The sequence below is a fragment of the Schistocerca gregaria genome, chromosome 8, assembly GCF_023897955.1.
Source record: "Schistocerca gregaria isolate iqSchGreg1 chromosome 8, iqSchGreg1.2, whole genome shotgun sequence".
NCBI classification, from domain to species: domain Eukaryota; kingdom Metazoa; phylum Arthropoda; class Insecta; order Orthoptera; family Acrididae; genus Schistocerca; species Schistocerca gregaria.
In genome coordinates this window covers 368880872-368901737 of record NC_064927.1, presented here as the reverse complement: position 1 = coordinate 368901737, position 20866 = coordinate 368880872, and the positions used below count along the sequence as shown (strand labels likewise).

The 20866-nt window shown below is 40.8% G+C and overlaps 1 protein-coding gene across 16 annotated transcripts in view; it reads left to right on the top strand.

Annotated features, from left to right (window-relative positions):
* LOC126285428 (serine/arginine repetitive matrix protein 1-like) overlaps positions 1 to 20866 on the top strand; it is a 160318-nt gene that overhangs the window by 103185 nt on the left and 36267 nt on the right. For all 16 annotated transcript variants that reach the window (XM_049984804.1, XM_049984802.1, XM_049984801.1 and 13 more), the window contains 3 exons: positions 508 to 635; positions 2666 to 3003; positions 13030 to 13111. In XM_049984804.1, the coding sequence (XP_049840761.1) occupies positions 508 to 635; positions 2666 to 3003; positions 13030 to 13111 (548 nt within the window). The remainder of the gene's footprint in view (positions 1 to 507; positions 636 to 2665; positions 3004 to 13029; positions 13112 to 20866) is intronic.

Here is a 20866-nt window from a genome sequence, read left to right as displayed (position 1 = left end):
CTTGTCCAATATGAGCACACATTTTCGCTTGCATTTCATTTGCGACAGACAAAATAAAAACTTTTTTGTAATGTTTGATGCACTAACTGTACTAGTATCCTTATTTATCCAAAAAGTTTGCTTCATTGGGAAACTAAGTAAGTATACTATCAAAGTGAGCTACCAAAATGAAGGCTATGATGTAGGGTGTTTTTCGCATTAATTACCTACATAAAGGTAATATGAGAGAATGCAAAGTAATTTAATACTTACGTCTTACATTACCTCTCAGTGATACTTCTGCCAATTGCGTTCCTGTAGTTTGTGCTAGACACAAAACTGCCTTGGTAGATATAGAAATGGTTTCCATTACAAGAAGTAAAGAAGTACTGTAAATGCCCATTTTTCTACTACTGTTCCACATCACAAAACTTTATTTTACTTACCTTTAACAAAATTGAAATCTGTATGAATTTAATTCGTGATATCTTGCAATCAGACTGAAGGCTAGTGTTTGTTGGTGTGAAGGGGGCAAAGAAGAGGACTTCGAAATACATAAAAAGGAGGACAGCATTCAGAAGAAGAGGCACTACCGAAGTAACAACAAAGATGCGTCATCAGGCAGCGAATCTGATGCAGAAAAACCTAGTCGCAAGGTGAGTTACTAACACACAAGCAAATTGTTCCAGAATTTGATTAATATTAATTACTTTATGTTTGTCACTTTTATATTGACACCTCTGGTTATAATACAATTTACATATATGATATTGACAGCTGATGTGTGTACTTGTTTGTAAGTACTGTAATAATGTCCAGGCCTTGTTCAGGGGCACTGAACAAAGCACCTTTCTGTGATGACTTGATGCAGTAAGCCAAATCATATAAATGGTCAGTCTGTCACTGTTATATTTATGCCTGTCATGGCATTTCCCATCAGTGATACATTCACACCCACAAAAAGAAAATGAGTATGACTTCTCTGAACATGATTGTGATGTCACATTTCCTAATATAATATCATCTTTGAAATTATTTTATTTGTAGAGAGTACTGAAAGTTAGTCTTCACTCACTCATTGTGGACTGATTTCTCCTGTCATAATTGCTGAAATGGTTCAATATGCCAGCTATAGATGTGGGGTGCAGTGATTGAGAAGTAGAGATAGAGCTTATCTGGCCACAAAAATTGTTTTATTATGGTTCCATGAATTGAATTCCAGGATAGTTCCTGCAGTGAGGCCAGCCACTATGTCTCATTATTATCCAGTTACCTTGATATTTCAGAGACATGGCAGGATGCTTTATGTGTATTTCTCGATAATTTGATACATCCTTAAATTTGTAGTGCACCGTACACTTACAAGAAATGGTACTTTCATGACGTAATAATCTATCATGATGTATGGCAACATGTGATATTACAGTGCAGTCGTGGTGAGTTGCTCATTGGCCAGTGAGCACTAGGAAGTCCTGGAAGAACCACAATTTTCATTATATCTTGAGCTCAGGTGATTTTAATCAGTTCCTATGAATGGAAAAACTATGGAGATTCATTAAGTTTCCAGGTGCACAATCATTCACGACAAAGCCAACAGAATACTCAGTGTCAACAGTGTAGGGGCTCTGTTGGGTCCTTGTAATGAGTTGCTATTGTTGCATGTTGCTGCTTGACTGAGACAAACAGAAATGTAGGCTGCTGTTGGTTGTGGTGGAAACATGGAAGAAGAGTGTAATGATATTTGAAATAGCTTTATAATTCACTCGGAAATATACAAATATTGGAAGGCTCAAAAAGGGAATTTTTGTGGTGTTTTCAAACTTTTCTTTGCATTTGATTTTGCAGTTATAATATTCTTTAAAAAAAGTCACTGCATGCCCATCTGGCTGCAAAACCTTCATTGTGAGGTTCTGTCTGCCAGTTTCAGCAATCAAGTCTTCAGGTGAATACCTTGTAGTGCATTGTGCATACATGTTAGACAGCGTTATTTACAAAGTTTGTGTTGAAGGCTTCAGACCTCCACCTACTGAGATGTACAGTGAGAGCATGAGTGGGGGTAGTGTGCAGTAGACTGGAGGGTTACGTACTCTATTTGTCCCTTCAGCCTCATTATAGTATAGTGGTAGCTGAGGTTTGTTAGCACAAATTTGCACAAATGTAAGATGAGACTATACCTGAAGTTTAACCTGTTCGAGTGTCTGCTTCTGATGATCGCCGTAAAAAAAAGGGGGGGGGGGGGGGGGGTAGACAGCACTGTGGAAGCTTCGTGTATAGTAACTTTCAGTGTGTGGAAAGATTTCACTAAGTACTGGAATATACTACTGCACGAAAGTTAAAACTGAATTGGGACAAGATGCAGCAAAAATTTGACAATTGTTGAAAACTATCTCAAACCTCTGCTCCTGAAATTGGAGAAGAAAGTTAACTTGATAGTAAGTGAATGGTCTGTCAATGTCTTTTGACTTACTAAATATACAATTTTTAAGACTTGAAGACAACATTCAAAATGCAAGCTCTTCTGCAGAATGAAAAATGTAGTTCTTTTACAGGCATAGCTTTTAGATTATGATTGTGATGTGTGTATGTAATGCAGTATTGTGCATTGTTGTTTGTTAAATGAAGTTTACTTATTTACATGTGCATTATTTCATAATTATATATAGGTTCTATGTATTTCAATTTTCAGGAAAGGAAAGTCAGGTCTCTCTCGCGTTCTCCCACCAGACGACCACGCCATGGTGAGACTCGGGAGGTACATCGAGAAAGAGAACGTGAAAGAGAGAGGGATCATCGTGATAGAGACAGAGAGAGGGAGAGAGATGCTGAAAGGAGGCATTACCAGCGCTCTATGGAGCGCATGTCTGCAGTGGAGAGAGATAGGGAAAGGGAACGTGACAGGGAACGTGAACGTGAACGGGAACGAGAACGAGAAAGAGAACGAGAGAGGAGAAGAGAGAGGGACAAAGAGAGAGAAAGGCACCGTATGCCACCACCTGTTGCGCATCGTCCTCCATCCAGGAGGAGGTAAGTATTGCAATATATTAATGAGTATTGTAATGAACATTGGATAAAATGTACATGAATTGTGTTTTTTTAATCTTAGTACATACAACCTGTCCTGGAATGAAGTGGATAAATTTTGGAACTATGTGATATGTCCAGTGTGTGTTGAATCCCTTTATGTAGGAAGAGTAATAAGCTGCTGGAGCAGCAATAGATGTAAGGTGTGCATGTTGGTGGTTTTCCTGCTTTTCGAGGAGGACCTTTTTGTCTGAAAGCTGAAAGTTTGCAGTCTTTTATTGTGTCTGGCAGCTATTCTATGTAGATAACTTGTAAAACACACTCTACAGTTGGTAGCAAACAACCCCTTCTACCTGCTGTGGGAATGAATAGCTAAAAAAGAGATAAGTGTTTTCATATAATTGCAGCTGAGGTGGTATTTTTATTCTGGAGGGTTATTATTTTGTTCCTGTTTATTTCTTAGCTATGGAGGATTAATTTGCAGCGCATCTGAAACGTTGCATATAAATAGACTGAAAATATCCACAGTGTGTCTAATGGCTGTATCTCTCCCTGTGATTCTGAAAGTCTTTCAAATAAGTATGAAGCTAGTTTTGAAACTAGACCAAATGCAGTCAGCTATCTCTCTCTCTAAAAGTTCCTTAACAACAATTTGCACATACAATGACAATAACAAAGGTTACCTATGCAGTTAGAACTAATTAATATAAACATATAAACAGGCACCTTATAAATCAGTTTTAAAATCACTTTACTACAAAGAAATACTGACCACTTAAAGTATCACATGGTATTTAACCTGCTCGTCACTTGTACACAGTTTCAATCTTGCTGGACTGAGACCTAATTTAATGTTAAAGGCAATCACCATCTGAAGACACAGTGACACATTGAACTATGCTCATTACTAAACCACATTACTTTCTACCTGATTATTCTCCTACCTCATGAGCAAAGTTTGTGGCAGTGCAAAAAGTGCACACATGTCCAAGGACTGCAGAAGCTAGTACTTACTATTAGTTAATCCACTTTAAAGTTTTGTGTGTTTGAAATTTCGGCTGTGAAATTGGTTAATACTGACAGAATCTGAGTTCAATTTGTGTGCTTAAACTGCAAAGTTGCATAGCTAAATCATTATCTAACAAAGTTCCTTATTCTGTGAAACAAACAAAAGTTGTTAGGCATGTATTTGTATTCAAAACCTACACATTTAATGCATCAGAGGTGGCAAACCATGTATGCAGTAAACTTGTTTGCACTTACTTGAATCTATGCAAAGTTAAATGTTGTTGTTGTGGTCTTCAGTCCTGAGACTGGTTTGATGCAGCTCTCCATGCTACTCTATTCTGTGCAAGCTTCATCATCACCTAGTACCTACTGCAACCTACATCCTTTTGAATCTGCTTAGTGTATTCATCTCTTGGTCTCCCTCTACGATTTTTACCCTCCACGCTGCCCTCCAATACTAAACTGGTGATCCCTCCATGTCTCAGAACATGTCCTACCAACCGATCCCTTCTTCTAGTCAAGTTGTGCCACAAACTTCTCTTCTCCCCAATCCTAATCAACATCTCCTCATTAGTTATGTGATCTACCCATCTAATCTTCAGCATTCTTCTCTAGCACCATATTTCGAAAGCTTCTATTCTCTTCTTGTCCAAACTATTTACCGTCCATGTTTCACTTCCATACATGGCTACACTCCATACAAATACTTCCTGACACTTAAATCTATACTCGATGTTAACAAATTTCCCTTCTTCAGAAACACTTTCCTTGCCATTGCCAGTCTACATTTTTATATCCTCTCTACTTCGACCATCATGAGTTATTTTGCTTCCCAAATACCAAAACTCCTTTACTACTTTAAGTGTCTCATTTCCTAATCTAATACCCTCAACATCACCTGACTTAATTCGACTAAATTCCATTATCCTCGTTTTGCTTTTGTTGACGTTCATCTTGTATCCTCCTTTCAAGACACTGTGTAACTGCCATCTGGTTTCTGTACAAATTGTAAATAGCCTTTCACTCCCTGTATTTTACCCCTGCCACCTTTAGAATTTGAAAAAGAGTATTCCAGTCAACATTGTCAAAAGCTTTCTCTAAGTCTACAAATGCTAGAAACGTAGGTTTGCCTTTTCTTAATCTTTCTTCTAAGATAAGTCATAAGGTCAGTATTGCCTCACGTGTTCCAGTATTTCTATGGAGTCCAAACTGATCTTCCTCGAAGTCAGCTTCTACTAGTTTTTCCATTCGTCTGTAAAGAATTCGCGTTGGTATTTAGCAGCTGTGGCTTATTAAACTGATTGTTTGGTAATTTTCACATCTGTCAATGCCTGATTTCTTTGGGATTGGAATTGTTATATTCTTCTTGAGGTCTGAGGGTATTTCGCCTGTCTCATACATCTTTCTCACCAGATGGTAGAGTTTTGTCAGGACTGGCTCTCCCAAGGCTGTCAGTAGTTCCAATGGAATGTTGTCTACTCCGGGGGCCTTGTTTCGACTCAGATCTTTCAGTGCTCTGTCAAATTCTTCACGCAGTATCATATCTCCCATTTCATCTTCATCTACATCCTCTTCCATTTCCATAATATTGTCCTCAAGTACATCGCCCTTGTATAGACCCTCTATATGCTCCTTCCACCTTTCTGCTTTCCCTTCTTTGCTTAGAACTGGGTTTCCATCTGAGCTCTTGATGTTCATGCAAGTGCTTCTCTTTTCTCCAAAGGTCTCTTTAATTTTCCTGTAGGCAGTATCTATCTTATCCCTAGTGAGATAAGCCTCTACATCCTTACATTTGTCCTCTAGCCATCCCTGTTTAGCCATTTTGCACTTCCTGTTGATCTCATTTTTGAGATGTTTGTATTCCTTTTTGCCTGCTTCATTTACTGCATTTTTTATATTTTCTCCTTTCATCAATTAAATTCAATATTTCTTCTGTTACCGAAGGATTTCTTCTAGCCCTCGTCTTTTTACCCACTTGATCCTCTGCTGCCTTCACTACTTCATCCCTCAGAGCTACCCATTCTTCTTCTACTGTATTTCTGTCCCTCATTCCTGTCAGTTGTTCCCTTATGCTCTCCCTGAAGTTCTGTACAACCTCTGGTTTAGTCAGTTAATGCAGGTCCCATTTCCTTAAATTCCCACCTTTTTGCAGTTTCTTCAGTTTTAATCTACAGTTCATAACCAATAGATTGTGGCCAGAGTCCACATCTGCCCCTGGAAATATCTTACAATTTAAAACCTGGTTCCTTAATCTCTGTCGTACCATTATATAATCTATCTGAAACCTGTCAGTATCTCCAGGCTCCTTCCATGTATACAGCCTTCTTTTATGATTCTTGAACCAAGTGTTAGCTATGATTAAGTTACGCTCTGTGTAAATTTCTACCAGGCGGGTTCCTCTTTCATTTCTTATCCCCAATCCATATCCAACTACTAGGTTTCCTTCTCTTACTTTTCCTACACTCGAATTCCAGTCACCCATGACTATTAAATTTTCGTCTCCCTTCACTATCTGAATAATTTCTTTTATTTCATCATACATTTTTTCAAATTCTTCGTCATCTGCAGAGCTAGTTGGCATATAAACTTGTATTACTGTAGTAGGTGTGGGCTTTGTATCTATCTTGGTCACAATAATGCATTCACTATGCTGTTTGTAGTAGCTTACCCACATTCCTATTTTTCTATTCATTATTAAACCTACTCTTGCATTACCCCATATTTGTTTTTGTGTTTATAACCCTGTAGTCACATGACCAGAAGTCGTGTTCCTCCTGCCACCGACCTTCACTAATTCCCACTATATCTAACTTTAACCTATCCATTTCCCTTTTAAAATTTTCTAACCTACCTACACAATACTAGAAGTGGCTAAAGAATGTCTTGGAACAGTGGTGTGTAAAAGTAGGATGAAGCAAACAGCTTGGTAGAATAATACAGTCAAGGCAGCATGTAAAAGGAAAAGAAGGCGTATCAAAAGTGGCTACATACTAGAACTCAGGTAGACAGAGAAAGTTATGTTGAAGAAAGAAACAAAGCCAAACAGATAATTACAGCATCCAAGAAGAAATCTTGGGAAGACTTTGGAAACAGGTTGGAGACTTTGGGCCAAGCTGCTGGAAAAACATTTTGGAGTGTAATTAGCGGTCTTCGAAAGGGAAGTAAGAAGGAATTGACAAGTATTTTGGGCAGGTCAGGAAAACTGCTGGTGAATCCTGTTGATGCCTTGGGCAGATGGAGGTAATATTTTGAACAGTTGCTCAATGTAGGTGAAAATACGATCAGTAATGTTTCAGATTTCGATGTACAATGAGATAGGAATGATAATGGAAATAGGATCACTTTTGAGGAAGTGGAGAAAATGGTCAATAGATTGCAGTGCAATAAAGCAACTGGGGTGGATAAAATTAAGTCGGAATTCATGAAGTACAGTGGAATGTCAGGTCTTAAATGGCTACACATTATAAGTGAAATGGCCTGGGAGTCGGGACAGGTTCCATCAGACTGGACAAAAGTAGTAATCACACCAATCTTTAAACATGAAAACAAAAAACAATGTAACAACTACAGAGGTATCTCTTTAATCAGCGTTGTGGGTAAAATCTTTTCAGGTATTGTTGAAAGGAAAGTGCGAGTATTAGTTGAGGACAAATTGGATGAAAATCAGTGTAGGTTTAGGCCTCTTAGAGGTTGTCAAGACCAGATCTTCAGCTTACGGCAAATAAAGGAGAAGTGTTACGAGTGGAACAGGGAATTGTATCTATGCTTTATAGATCTAGAAAAGGCATATGACCAGGTGCCTAGGAGGAAGTTACTGTCTGGTAGACCAAGGAGAATGTACCGGGATTCGGTTAAGAATGATTTTGAAGTAATAGGCTTAACGTCAGAAGAGGCACCAATGTTAGCACGGAATAGGGGATCATGGAGGAATTTTATCAGGGGACTATGCTCCAGACTGAACGCTGAAATGCATAATCAGTCTTAAATGATGATGATGATAACCTACCTGCCCGATTAAGGGATCTGACATTCCACACTCCGATCCGTAGAACTCCAGTTTTCTTTCTTCTGAAAACGACATCCTCTTGAATAGTCCCCGCCGGAGATCCGAATGGGGGACTATTTTACCTCCGGAATATTTTACCCACGTGGACACCATCGTCATTTAATCATACAGTAAAGCTGCATGCCCTAGGGGAAAAATTACCGCCGTAGTTTCCCCTTGCTTTCAGCCGTTCGCAGTACCAGCACAGCAAGGCCGTTTTGGTTAATGTTGCAAGGTCAGGTCAGTCAATCATCCAGACTGTTGCCCTTGCAACTACTGAAAATGTGCTGCCCCTCTTCAGGAACCACATGTTTGTCTGGCCTCTCAACAGATACCCCACCGTTGTGGTTGCACCTACAGTATGGCTATCTGTATCGCTGAGGCACGCAAGCCTCCCCACCAACGGCAAGGTCCATGGTTCATGGGGGGGGGGGGGGAGTTAAATGTTGTATGTATTAAATGATTTATATGCTACAATTTCCAAAGTATATACAGTTCAGTATTGTTATCTTTAATTGACCGTTTAGGTAGCACACAAAGAAAGTTTCTTTTACCATGTAGTTGACTTGCATGATCTTAGTAAATAGGCTCACCTCTTGTATTTGCTAAAAGGGCCTAAACATTACAACTGGACATTTGAATATAGTATCCTTTAAATATATTAAAAACAAAGATTCCAAGACTTACCAAGCGGGAAAGCGCCGGCAGACAGGCACATGAACAAAACACACAAACACACACAAAGAATTACTAGCTTTCGCAACCGATGGTTGCTTCTTCAGGAAGGAGAGGGAAAGAAGAAAGGATGTGGGTTTTAAGGGAGAGGGTAAGGAGTCATTCCAATCCCGGGAGTGGAAAGACTTCCCTTAGGGGAAAAAAAGGACAGATGTACACTCGCGCACACACACACATATCCATCCGCACATACACAGACACAAGGAGACACACATTTTACTGAACAACATGGTTATGAATATTTAACTTTGTTCTGAACTAAAATTAGGGAATTATAAAGCAGCATTAATAGCCAGTTAAGTAATTGAATCACTTTATTGTCCACAGTACATGATATATACATACTGGAAAATACTACAAAGGAAATGGCAGGGTAGTGTTTAGCTATAAAGAACAAAAAGGTATATTATTTTCTGTATACTTAATAGTTGCACAAGACAATATAACTAATACAATACTTAGATGTGACCATGGGGCAAAGTTGACAAAGTTTTATGCTCATTTAGTTGCTGTTCACTAATAGCAGTCCATTTTGTACAGATCATGTACTAATTGCGCATTCATTAAATGTATTCACAGTTGTGATATGGGCAACCATCAGTTGTATAATGGAATGATGACAATGAAAATTTGTGCTGGACCATGACATGAACCCAGATTATCGACTTACCACAAGTGGTCGCCTTACCATTTGGCTATTTGAGCATGACTCATAGCCAGACCCAAACTTCCAAATGTCGTCAACCATGTGTCTATAACTTGTACTCATTTGTTCATTACATACATTCCAGTACGGAGGAGACATTTTATTTCAGCATCCCTTGTCTGTAAAAAATATAAATACAATGTTGCAGTGCCCGTGATATTCTGAATTACAGTGTATAGTTCCACAGTGCCTGTGTGTGTCCAAAGGAACAGTGCATTGTAATTCGGAACAACCCAGGCACTGCAATATCGTAACTAAATTTGTCTTGTCAGGCTATGATCTCTTGAGCAATTCTGTTCTGATACAGTGAAACCTCTATATAACGTTTTTCAGGGGACCACAAATTCTGAACACTGTATAGAGGAAAACACTATAAAGAGGAAGGCTTCCAAATAATAATTATAGGGCATTACTGAAGATCAGGATACCACTAATCAGCTTTGACAAATGGTGCCATACATGACGTTTTAAATTTTCACAATATATGATATTCATTGCAAATGATCAATGTATCAAGTGATTAGTGTTTTTATTATTATTATTATTATTATTATTATTATTATTATTAAAACATGGGGCTCGGTAGGTGGATGGGTAAAAGTAAATGGATCAGTTTGTACAGTAAAAAGTTACAAGAGATTCTTAAGATTGACATCATTCTCCAAAGATGACAGGTGGTGCCCCCATTCTTCAGTTGACCCAATTATAGAATATGAGCCAAATTTTGTTTATATTTACTGAACATATTACATAAAAACACAGTAAATGGTACAGATTAAAAAAAAATACTTCAATAATTAAATTATGAAATGGAACTTAAATTTGCACAAAACTCTAGGAACCTAAGCAATCTGAAAATAACATACTTATGATTTTTTTTTAAATATTCAAGCAGGCTTGCTTGTTTTCTGTTTCTCCTAGGCTCTATGGCAATCATTTCTTGCTCCAAATGAGCAAGTTGAACTACGGTTCTGTCCTCAAGTCTATGGGCCATCATGTACCTCCTGAATGTTTCAAAGGCTTCAGTTGCCTTAGTATATGAGGGCACAGGGTCATCTTCCTTGTCACTGTCACTTTCACTATTACTCTCCAAGCTTCTCTCTGCAGTCAGCTCCTCAATACTTTGTACTCCTGTGGTTGCCACGTTGTCATCCACAGCCACAAAGTCCTCAAAAGTGACAGAATCACTGCCTATTAATTGGTGAAACTCTTGCAAATCACTTGCAACTTCTTCCACAGGAGCTGCCACCTCATTCTCACAGAATCCCGCTTTTGTGAAACAGTTTTTAATAGTTTCAGCACTTACTTCCGTCCACGAGTACATAATTAAATTTATTGCCTGTAAAATGTTCAGTTTCAGTTGTGACCTTTGCTGGCTTCCCGGTTTTCTTTGGTCCATCAAATTCAAGGCCTTTTTTACAAGGGCTGTCCTATATTTAACCTTAAGGGCGTGTATTATGCCCAAGCCTAAAGGTTGCAGACGGCTGGTGCAGTTGGGTGGCAGGAAAATTACTTTAACATTTCTCAGAAAGGGTACGTCTGGTGGATGTGCCGCACATCGATCCACAAACAGCAGCACTTTTCTTGCAGCACTCCCCATTTTGGCGTCAAATTCTCTTAGAAAATGTAAAAATATTTCACTCGTCATCCATGCCTTGGCATTGTTTGTATATTTGCACGGAAACGTGGAAATGTTTTTGAAGCACCTCGGATTTTTTGGCTTCCCGATAACAAAAGGTTTCAGTTTTTCACTGCCATCAGCGTTTGTACACAACAAAACTGTAAGACTTTCCTTGCTCTTCTTACCGCCATGGCAATTTTCCCCACGAAAAGTAAATGTCTTATCTGGCATTAAATTGAAAAACATGCCGGTTTCGTCAGCGTTATAAATGTCACGCAGTTTGTAGCCCTGTATCAGATTAAGGAGAGTCTGTATCCATTGAGCTACAGTTGGTTCGTCTACACTTTTACTTTCTCCACATTCTGATTTGTACACAACACCATGACGCTGTCGAAATTTATCAATCCCTCCATTGGACGCCTTAAAATCGTCCATTCCTAACTGAAGTGATATTTGAAGCGCCTTCTCCTTCAAAATAGTTCCGTTTATAGGAATGTTTGCAGCATGTGCTTGCTGAAACCAAGTTAATAAAACTTTCTCCATTTCGTCGTAAGTCGATTGTTTCAAACGCATACGTTTTGAATTTCCACAATTCTCAAAACCTTCCATTATCGACGATCTCTTTTTCATAATAGTGTTGAGTGTTGAAGGGGCCAGTCCCAATTGCTTCGCTAGCTCCACGCGACTTACGCCAGGAGATGCCTCCACTTTTTTAATAATAGAAACTTTCTCTTCCAGAGAAATATTCTTCCGCTTTTCACCCATGTCCACTGATGGAAGCTTTAAAAAAACTTGTTTGCTGCTCAGCTAACACAACACGCTACTAAGTACTAATGCTAAGCATCGACTGAAATGGCGCCAAAAAGATCGCAAGCAGAATGTGCGTCACATGTCACGTGACCGGGTTTTGCCGCTGACATATGAAATACGCTGAGCGCGGGCTTTCCGAGCGAGTGCAAACTGTGAAACCACACAATGGAAAATGATGCGTCTATATCCAGTTACTTAAACGCTATAAAGAGGTAAATAATTGACCTGGGTTCCAAAAATATGAGCGTTACATGGAGGAAACTGTAATATAGAGGAAACGCAGTAAAGAGGAAAATTTAACATTGTTTATATGGGCCTTTAGTCGGGACCGAAAAAAGCGGACGTAACATAGAGGAAAACATTATATGGAGGAACGTTATAAAGAGGTTTCACTGTATATTGTTGACATGAGCCAGGTTGTACAGAACACACAACTCTGTCCATTCAGTCTCTACGAACTACTTTTTACCAACAGTTTTAAGCACTGTTCAGTATCTCTCTGTGTATGTACGATTTACTGCTACATACTGACTGACATAACGGCAGAAACTATTACTGCAGAGCACGATCGATACTGGTACTGAGTGCGTGCTGCTCTGCTAACAGTTTATGACTTTCTATCCACCAACTGACTAATACACTCTCTTTTGGCAAGTGCGGTAATTTTCCATTTGCTTCCATATCAACCTATACAAATCATCCAAACATGCATGACTATTAACTCTACTGAGGCTGGGTTGTTTAGAGTATTCATTTATCTCTCACATTTTTACATATTTCTACAGTTAGAAAATGATGTGAAATGAAACTTACAAAATACTACGTGATTCTAAAAGAATTTATACAGATAAAGATATTATGGTAAGTTGTTTGTGACCATACGTGTTCTACAAATGAAATAAGTTTTTCCCCCTAAGTGTAGTTACAATACAGTAATATAATGAGGACTTTTTGAATTGGAGGGTTGTCATGTTCCTATTATTGTGTTTTGTGTAAGTCTAAATTTGTTAAAGAATTGTAGTAAACTGTATGTGGGAAGTGCATGCACTCACACTGTAAACTTACTGTATTAGTACATTTATATTGTTACATTGACACTGGCAGGAGCCCAAGGAGAAGTCCTCCTAGGAATAGTCGCAGTGGTAGCAGACGATCACCATCTCCGCATCGCTCTAGATCACCGCTGGTAAGTCACAGAAGTAATTCTAACTGACAGTAGAGCTTGATAAAGACACTACAGTAAATGGATGTATGGGCAGAATTTTGGTCCGAGAGTCGTTGCATGTGACTATTTTGTTATTGATTATGTAGCTTGTAAGATATTGTCGTTTTTGTGGTCTTCAGTCCAAAAACTGATTTGATGCTGCTCCACCCTGTGTGAGCCTCTTTGTCTCCGAATAACTAGTGCAACCTACATCCTTCTGAATCTGTTTACTGTGTTCATCTCTCGGTCTCCCTCCACGATTTTTACCTCCTACACTTCCCTCCAGTACGAAGTTGGTTATCCCTTGATGTCTCAGAATGTGTCCTATCAAGTGATCCCTTCTGTTGGTCAAATTGTGCCACAGGTTTCTTCTCTTCTCAATTCTCTTCAGTACGTCCTCATTAGTTATGTGATGTACCGGTCTAATCTTAGACATTCTTCTGTGGCACCACATCCCGAAAGGTTCTATTCTCTTTTTGTGTAATCTGTATATCGTCCATGTTTCATTTCAGTACACAGCAACACCCCACACAGATATCCTCAGAAAAGACTTCCTAACACACAAATCTATATTCGATGTTAACAAATTTCTCTTCTTCAGAAATGCTTTTCTTGCCATTGCCAGTCAACGTTTTACATAGGACAACATCAGTGAAATGTTATTCTATCCCAGATTCTCCAAAGTTCAGTCACTCTTATGGTGCATTGAACATAAAATGAAGCAAAACCTACAGCACATGTACTCTCTTGGGTATGATATGCTGTGAACATTGTTTATGAATGTATTGTGATATCAGATACGTGAACAAATCATCAGTAAACAGAATAGAAATGTAATGAGTAGACAGAAAAAACACATTCACAGCTCTCCCTCTCTCTCTCTCTCTCTCTCTCTCTCTCTCTCTCTCTCTCTCTCTCTCTTTAAATCCAATTTGCTAGTACCCATGTTACGCTATCTGCTCAGTACTAGTATAATTCTGCGACCTCCAATGGTATCTTCAGATTAATTTTAGTAATCTCTTTGACACTGAAGTCCAGTTTAGTTTCAGTATAGCATGTCCTGTCTCGTACCAGGGCTGTACTTGCCCAATGCTTTGTCGTGGCAGCTGTATAAACCGTGTGAAGTTCACCCTTGGCAAATGGAAGTAATTTGCTCATCATGGCATCTTAATAAGCAAGTGAATGCAGTGTTCTGCCTTTCATGTTAAGTAGCATCCTGAACTTGAGTATGTGATGTGCCACCTCTCTGTAAAGGTAAAGTTACTGTGTGTGACTCTTCGGGCTTTCTCCCCAGATGACTATTCTGAAAGACAAAATCATCATACATTCCACTAAATACAAGTCCAGCTGAGGGAACAAAGCAAATAAAAGGAAGTAACCACTATCACAGCTTTCTTACCACACTTTGCCGTTTGCTCAGGTAAAGGAAGAGTCCTCGACAGACACATTGAGTGTGTCATTCATCCCCCAGTGTGTAAAGGCCAGTGTGACAAATGCCATCATCAAACCTGTCTGGGCCAACCAGATAATTTGTAATTACAGAGAGTTGCTTTAGTAAAGAACACCACATGATGTATTATATCTTAAGTTTTGGCCTTCTTGAGACAGTGTGATAAAGGTGGCAGATAGCCTAGTACAGTCTCAGGATTCTAATTAAGTACAGCCTGTGATTGCAGCTTTTAGATATATAGAGAAACAAGAATTTCCAACAACAACAGTTAAACCTTAACATAGTGGTTTAGTCTTGCAACAGTCTGTTTGCCTCCATGGCATAGTACCACTTGGCATCAGCACTTGTTTACCTATTATGTCTGCTGAGGGCCACAGCTTGGCTATTGGTTTGGAGCATTGGACACACAACTGTCATCCATATGCAAGTAGTTTGACCGTGCGTGTCCAGCTTTCAGAGACTGCGTACAGACAGTAGGAATGGGACAATAGTAGTTGTTACTAGCAGTAAGAAGTAGGCACCACCCCTAACAGTATCAAGTGGTTGCCTGAAGGAAATGTACCCTAAATGGTAGCAGAAAAGCAGTGACATTTTTCCTAAAGATGAATATTGTGCTCCTTTATGGATATAATTGGCGAAGGACATTGAAAAAGTTCAAGGATGGGTAGCTCATTTTGTATTGTGGTGGAATAGAGAAGAGAATGTCTTTAATATGATACAAGAGTTTAAATGGCTCTGTAACGGTGTGGGGCGTGTGCAGTTGGAGTGATATGGGACCCCTGATATGTCTAGATAAGTTTCTGAAAGGTAACGTGTGTAAGAATCCTGTCTGATGGCCTGTATCCATTCATGTCCATTGTGCATTCTGATGGACTTTGGCAATTCCAGCAGGACAATGTGACACCCCACACATTCAGAATTGCTACAGAGTTGCTTCAGAACACACTTCTGCATTTAAATTCTTTCACTGGCCATCAAACTTCCCAGACATGAACAGTATTGAGCATATCTGGGATGTCATGCACTGTGCTGTTCAGAAGAGATCTCCACCCAGTTGTACTCTTACAGATTTATGGGCAGCCCTGCAGGATTCATGGTGTCAATCCCCTCCAGCACTACTACAGACATTGGTCAAGTCCATGCTACATCATGTTGTGGCACACCTGTGAGCTTCTTGGGACCCTACACAGTATTAGGCGGATGTACCAGTTTCTTTGGCCCTTCAGTGTATATTTATACAAGATATTGTATGGTGCAAAAAGTGACAGTTGACCTTGAACAATAAAACGTGAGAGTTCCTTTCATAAGAATACTAAAAAGAACACATTAAATTGTGGTTACATGATAAATAACACAAATTTAAAGGTTTGGGTGCAACTAAATATCAAGGGATTACAGTTACAAGCAGCTAAAATTGAAACTATCACATAGATAATGTTGTGTTGAAGATGAGTGAAAGACTGTATTTTATTGGCAGAGCTCACTTGGAAGATGGTACAAATGTACTAAAGATACTCCCTACACTACACTTGACCACTCTCTTCTGGAATATTGCTACATAGTATGGGGTGTGATGTAGAGTGTCAGCAATTCAGTCACATCATTTTGTAATTTTACCAAGAGACGTTTCCTTTTGATAAAAGTATGGTAAGGCCACAGTAAATGACGTTACATGATTGATAGGAAGTACTGTGGCAAGTAGTAAACCAAAATGGAAATGAGTTTATGGTCTTGTCTAGTTGGCTGATGGTGATAACCGTAATCAGTTTCACTAAAACATAAACTGAGGTTGCTGGGTGAGCATAGACACTGGAAACAGGTAGATGAATATCCTGTATATTATGGAGATGAGGCTGACAAGTCTATAACCATCAGTTTGTTTAGCACAAAAATTGTGTTAGTGGTGGTTTGGGGACTTACATTATTCTTCAAATGTTCGGTAAAAATGGTATTTTAAATTCCTTGGCTACTACTTTTCCTCCGGTATTAATAATTCCTATTGAAATGCCATCTTCTTTGCTCTTTCCATTCTTCTTAAAATTTATGTGACAGAACAATTTAAGCTTCTAATTCATCTGGTCATTAATTTTTTTCATTTATGTTTCAAAAAATGTATTGGAAACAAAGATTCCAAGACTTACCAAGCGGGAAAGTGCCGGTAGATAAGCACAATAAATAAAACACACACACAGAATTTCTAGCTTTCGCAACTGATGGTTGCTTCTTCAGGAAAGAGGGAAGGAGAGGGAAAGACGAAAGGATGTGGGTTTTAAGGGAGAGGGTAAGGAGTCATTCCAATCCCGGGAGCGGAAAGACTTACCTTAGGAGGAAAAAAGGAAAAGTGTACACACACACACACACACACACACACACACACACACACACACACACACACACACATCCGCAGACACAACCAGACATTTGTAAAGGCAAAGAGTTCGGGCAGAGATGTCAGTTGAGGCGGAAGTACAGAGGCAAAGAAGTTGTTGAGACAGGTGAGGTATGAGCGGCGGCAACTTGAAATTAGCGGAGGTTGAGGCCTGGCGGATATCGAGAAGAGAGGATATACTGAAGGGCGAGTTCCCATCTCCGGAGTTCGGATAGGTTGGTGTTAGTGGGAAGTATCCAGATAACCCGGACGGTGTAACACTGTGCCAAGATGTGCTGGTCGTGCACCAAGGCATGTTTAGTCACAGGGTGATCCTCATTACCAACAAACACTCCCTGCCTGTGTCCATTCATGAGAATGGACAGTTTGTTGCTGGTCATTCCCACATAGAAAGCGTCACAGTGCAGGCAGGTCAGTTGGTAAATCACGTGGGTGCTTTCACACGTGGCTCTTCCTTTGATCGTGTACACCTTCTGGGTTTCAGGACTGGAGTAGGTGGTGGTGGTGGTGGTGGTGGTGGTGGTAGGGTGCATAGGACAGGTTTTACACTGGGGGCGGTTACAAGGGTAGGAGCCAGAGGGTAGGGAAGGTGGTTTGGGGATTTCATAGGGATGAACCAAAGGTTACGAAGGTTAGGTGGATGGCGGAAAGACACTCTTGGTGGAGTGGGGAGGATTTCATGAAGGATGGATCTCATTTCGGGGCAGGATTTTAGGAAGTCGTATCCCTGCTGGAGAGCCACATTCAGAGTCTGATCCAGTCCCGGGAAGTATCCTGCCACAAGTGGGGCACTTTTAGGGTTCTTCTGTGAGAGGTTCTGGGTTGGAGGGGATGAGGAAGTGGCTCTGGTTATTTGCTTCTGTACCAGGTCGGGAGGGTAGTAGCGGGATGTGAAAGCTGTTTTCAGGTTGTTGGTGGTAATGGTTCAGGGATTCAGGACTGGAGCAGATTCGTTTGCCACGAAGGCCTAGGCTGTAGGGAAGGGACCGTTTGATATGGAATGGGTGGCAGCTGTCATAATGGAGGTACTGTTGCTTGTTGGTGGGTTTGATGTTTGGCAGATGTGTGAAGCTGGCCATTGGACAGATGGAGGTCAACGTCTAGGAAAGTGGCATGGGATTTGGAGTAGGACCAGGTGAATCTGATGGCATCCAGATCATGAAGATGTCGTCAATAAATCTGTACCAAACTTTGGGTTGGCAGGCTTGGGTAACCAAGAAGGCTTCCTCTAAGCGACCCATAAATAGGTTGGCATACGAGGGGGCCATCCTGGTGCCTATGACTGTTCCCTTTAATTGTTGGTATGTCTGGCCTTCAAAAGTGAAGAAGTTGTGGGTCAGGATGAAGCTGGCTAAGGTGACGAGGAAAGAGGTTTTAGGTAGGGTGGCAGGTGATCTGCGTGAAAGGAAGTGCTCCATTGCAGCTAGGCCCTGGACGTGCTGGATATTTGTGTATAGGGAAGTGGCATCAATGGTTACAAGGTTGGTTTCCGGGGGTAACACTCTGGGTAAGGATTCCAGGCATTCGAGAAAGTGGTTGGTGTCTTTGATGAAGGATGGGAGACTGCGTGTAATGGGTTGAAGGTGTTGATCTATGTAGGCAGAGATACGTTCTGTGGGGCCTTGGTAACCGGCTACAATGGGGCGGCCGGGATGTTTGGGTTTGTGAATTTTAGGAAGTAGGTAGAAGGTAGGAGTGCCAGGTGTCAGTGGGGTCAGGAGTTTGATGGAGTCAGGTGAAATGTTTTGTAGGGGCCCTAAGGTTCTGAGGATTCCTTGAAGCTCCGCCTGGACATCAGGAATGGGATTACCTTGGCAAACTTTGTATGTAGAGTTGTCTGAAAACTGACGCAGTCCCTCAGCCACATACTCCCGACGATCAAGTACCACGGTCGTGGAACCCTTGTCAGCCGGAAGAATGATGATGGATCGGTCAGCTTTCAGATCACGGATAGCCTGGGCTTTGGCTGTGGTGATGTTGGGAGTAGGATAAAGGTTTTTCAAGAAAGATTGAGAGGCAAGGCTGGAAGTGAGAAATTCCTGGAAGGTTTGGAGAGGGTGATTTTGAGGAAGAGGAGGTGGGTCCCCAAACCACCTTCCGTACCCTCTGGCTCATACCCTTGTAACCGCCCCCGGTGTAAAACCTGTCCTATGCACCCTCCCACCACCACCTACTCCAGTCCTGTAACCCGGAAGGTGTACACGATCAAAAGAAGAGCCACGTGATTTACCAGCTGACCTGCCTACACTGACGCTTTCTATGTGGGAATGACCAGCAACAAACTGTCTATTCACATGAATGGACACAGGCAGATAGTGTTTGTTGGTAATGAGGATCACCCCGTGGCTAAACATGCCTTGGTGCACGGCCAGCACATCTTGGCACAGTGTTAAACCGTCCAGGTTATCTGGATACTTCCCACCAACAACAACCTATCCGAACTCCGGAGATGGGAAGTCGCCCTTCAGTATATCCTCTCTCCTCGATATCCGCCTGGTCTCAACCTCCGCTAATTTCAAGTTGCCGCCGCTCATACCTCATCTGTACTTCCGCCTCGACTGACATCTCTGCCCGAACTCTTTGCCTTTACAAATGTCTGCTTGTGTCCGTGTATGTGCGGATGGGTGTGTGTGTGTGTGTGTGTGTGTGTGTGTGTGTGTGTGTGTGTGTGTGTGTGTGTGTGTGTGTGCGCATGCACCTGTCCTTTTTTTCCCCCTAAGGGAAGTCTTTCCGCTCCTGGGATTGGAATGACTCCTTACCCTCTCCCTTAAAACCCACATCCTTTCGTCTTTCCCTCTCCTTCCCTCTTTCCTGAAGAAGCAACCATCGGTTGCGAAAGCTAGAAATTCTGTGTGTGTGTTGTGTGTTTTATTTATTGTGCCTATCTACCATCGCTTTCCTGCTTGGTAAGTCTTGGAATCTTTGTTTTTAATATATTTTTCCCATGTGGAAGTTTCTTTCTATTTTATTTACATCGTCATAAAAAATGTATTGAGCTTTATCTGTCCAGTATACAAATTAATTTGAATATGTTCTGCCTAGTGAGGAGAGGAAGTGAGCTGTTTTGTTGTGCTCTGACACAGGTAGTTTTGTACTGGTTGCATCCCCACAAACTATGAACAGTACTGTCTCTTGAGTTAGTAGGGCTGTGCTTTACAAGGTTTGTCCAGAAAATACATATAAAAGTTGAATAATAACTTTATTTTACAATTATTCAGGTATTACAATACAGTCTCCTTCAAAGTACTCACCCTGAGACGCGATACACTTCTGCCAACGCCATTTCCACTGTTGATAACATTGCTGAAAGTCTTCAGTTGTGATGTTCAGTTGCCGTGTTGTTACTGCCTTGATAGCTTCCACATGTCTCAAGTGCCGCCCCCGAAGCACCATTTTGCATTTCGGGAACATGAAGTAGTCACATGGGGCTAAATCGGGTGAATAAGGTGGGTGGTCTGTCAGGGTGATTGACCCGGGCCAAAAACTCGCGCACAGCGAGCGGTCCTGGGTGAGGGTCATTGTTCACTTCTTCTCGACCACCCTGAAACCTTTTTAACCACTTGTTTACGGCTGGTTCCTTCAGAGAATTGTCTCCATAAACCTGTTTCAGACACTCAAAAATCTCACGGCCATTCTTGCCTAGTTTTGCAAGAAACTTGATATTGACACGCTGTTCCTCAGAGAGAGCTCCATGCCGACGGCAGGTGAAAAAGGGTAACAGTCAACAAGCTGCCGCACACTCCCACCTTCACGCAGAGTGCTCTGACTCGAACTGAGCATTGATGGGATTGATTACAGCAGTAGTCCCACCTGGCGGTGACTGCAACCTGTAACATAAAGGCATTATTCAACTTTTATACGTATATTATGGAAAAACTTCATATTTGAGGGTGTCCGT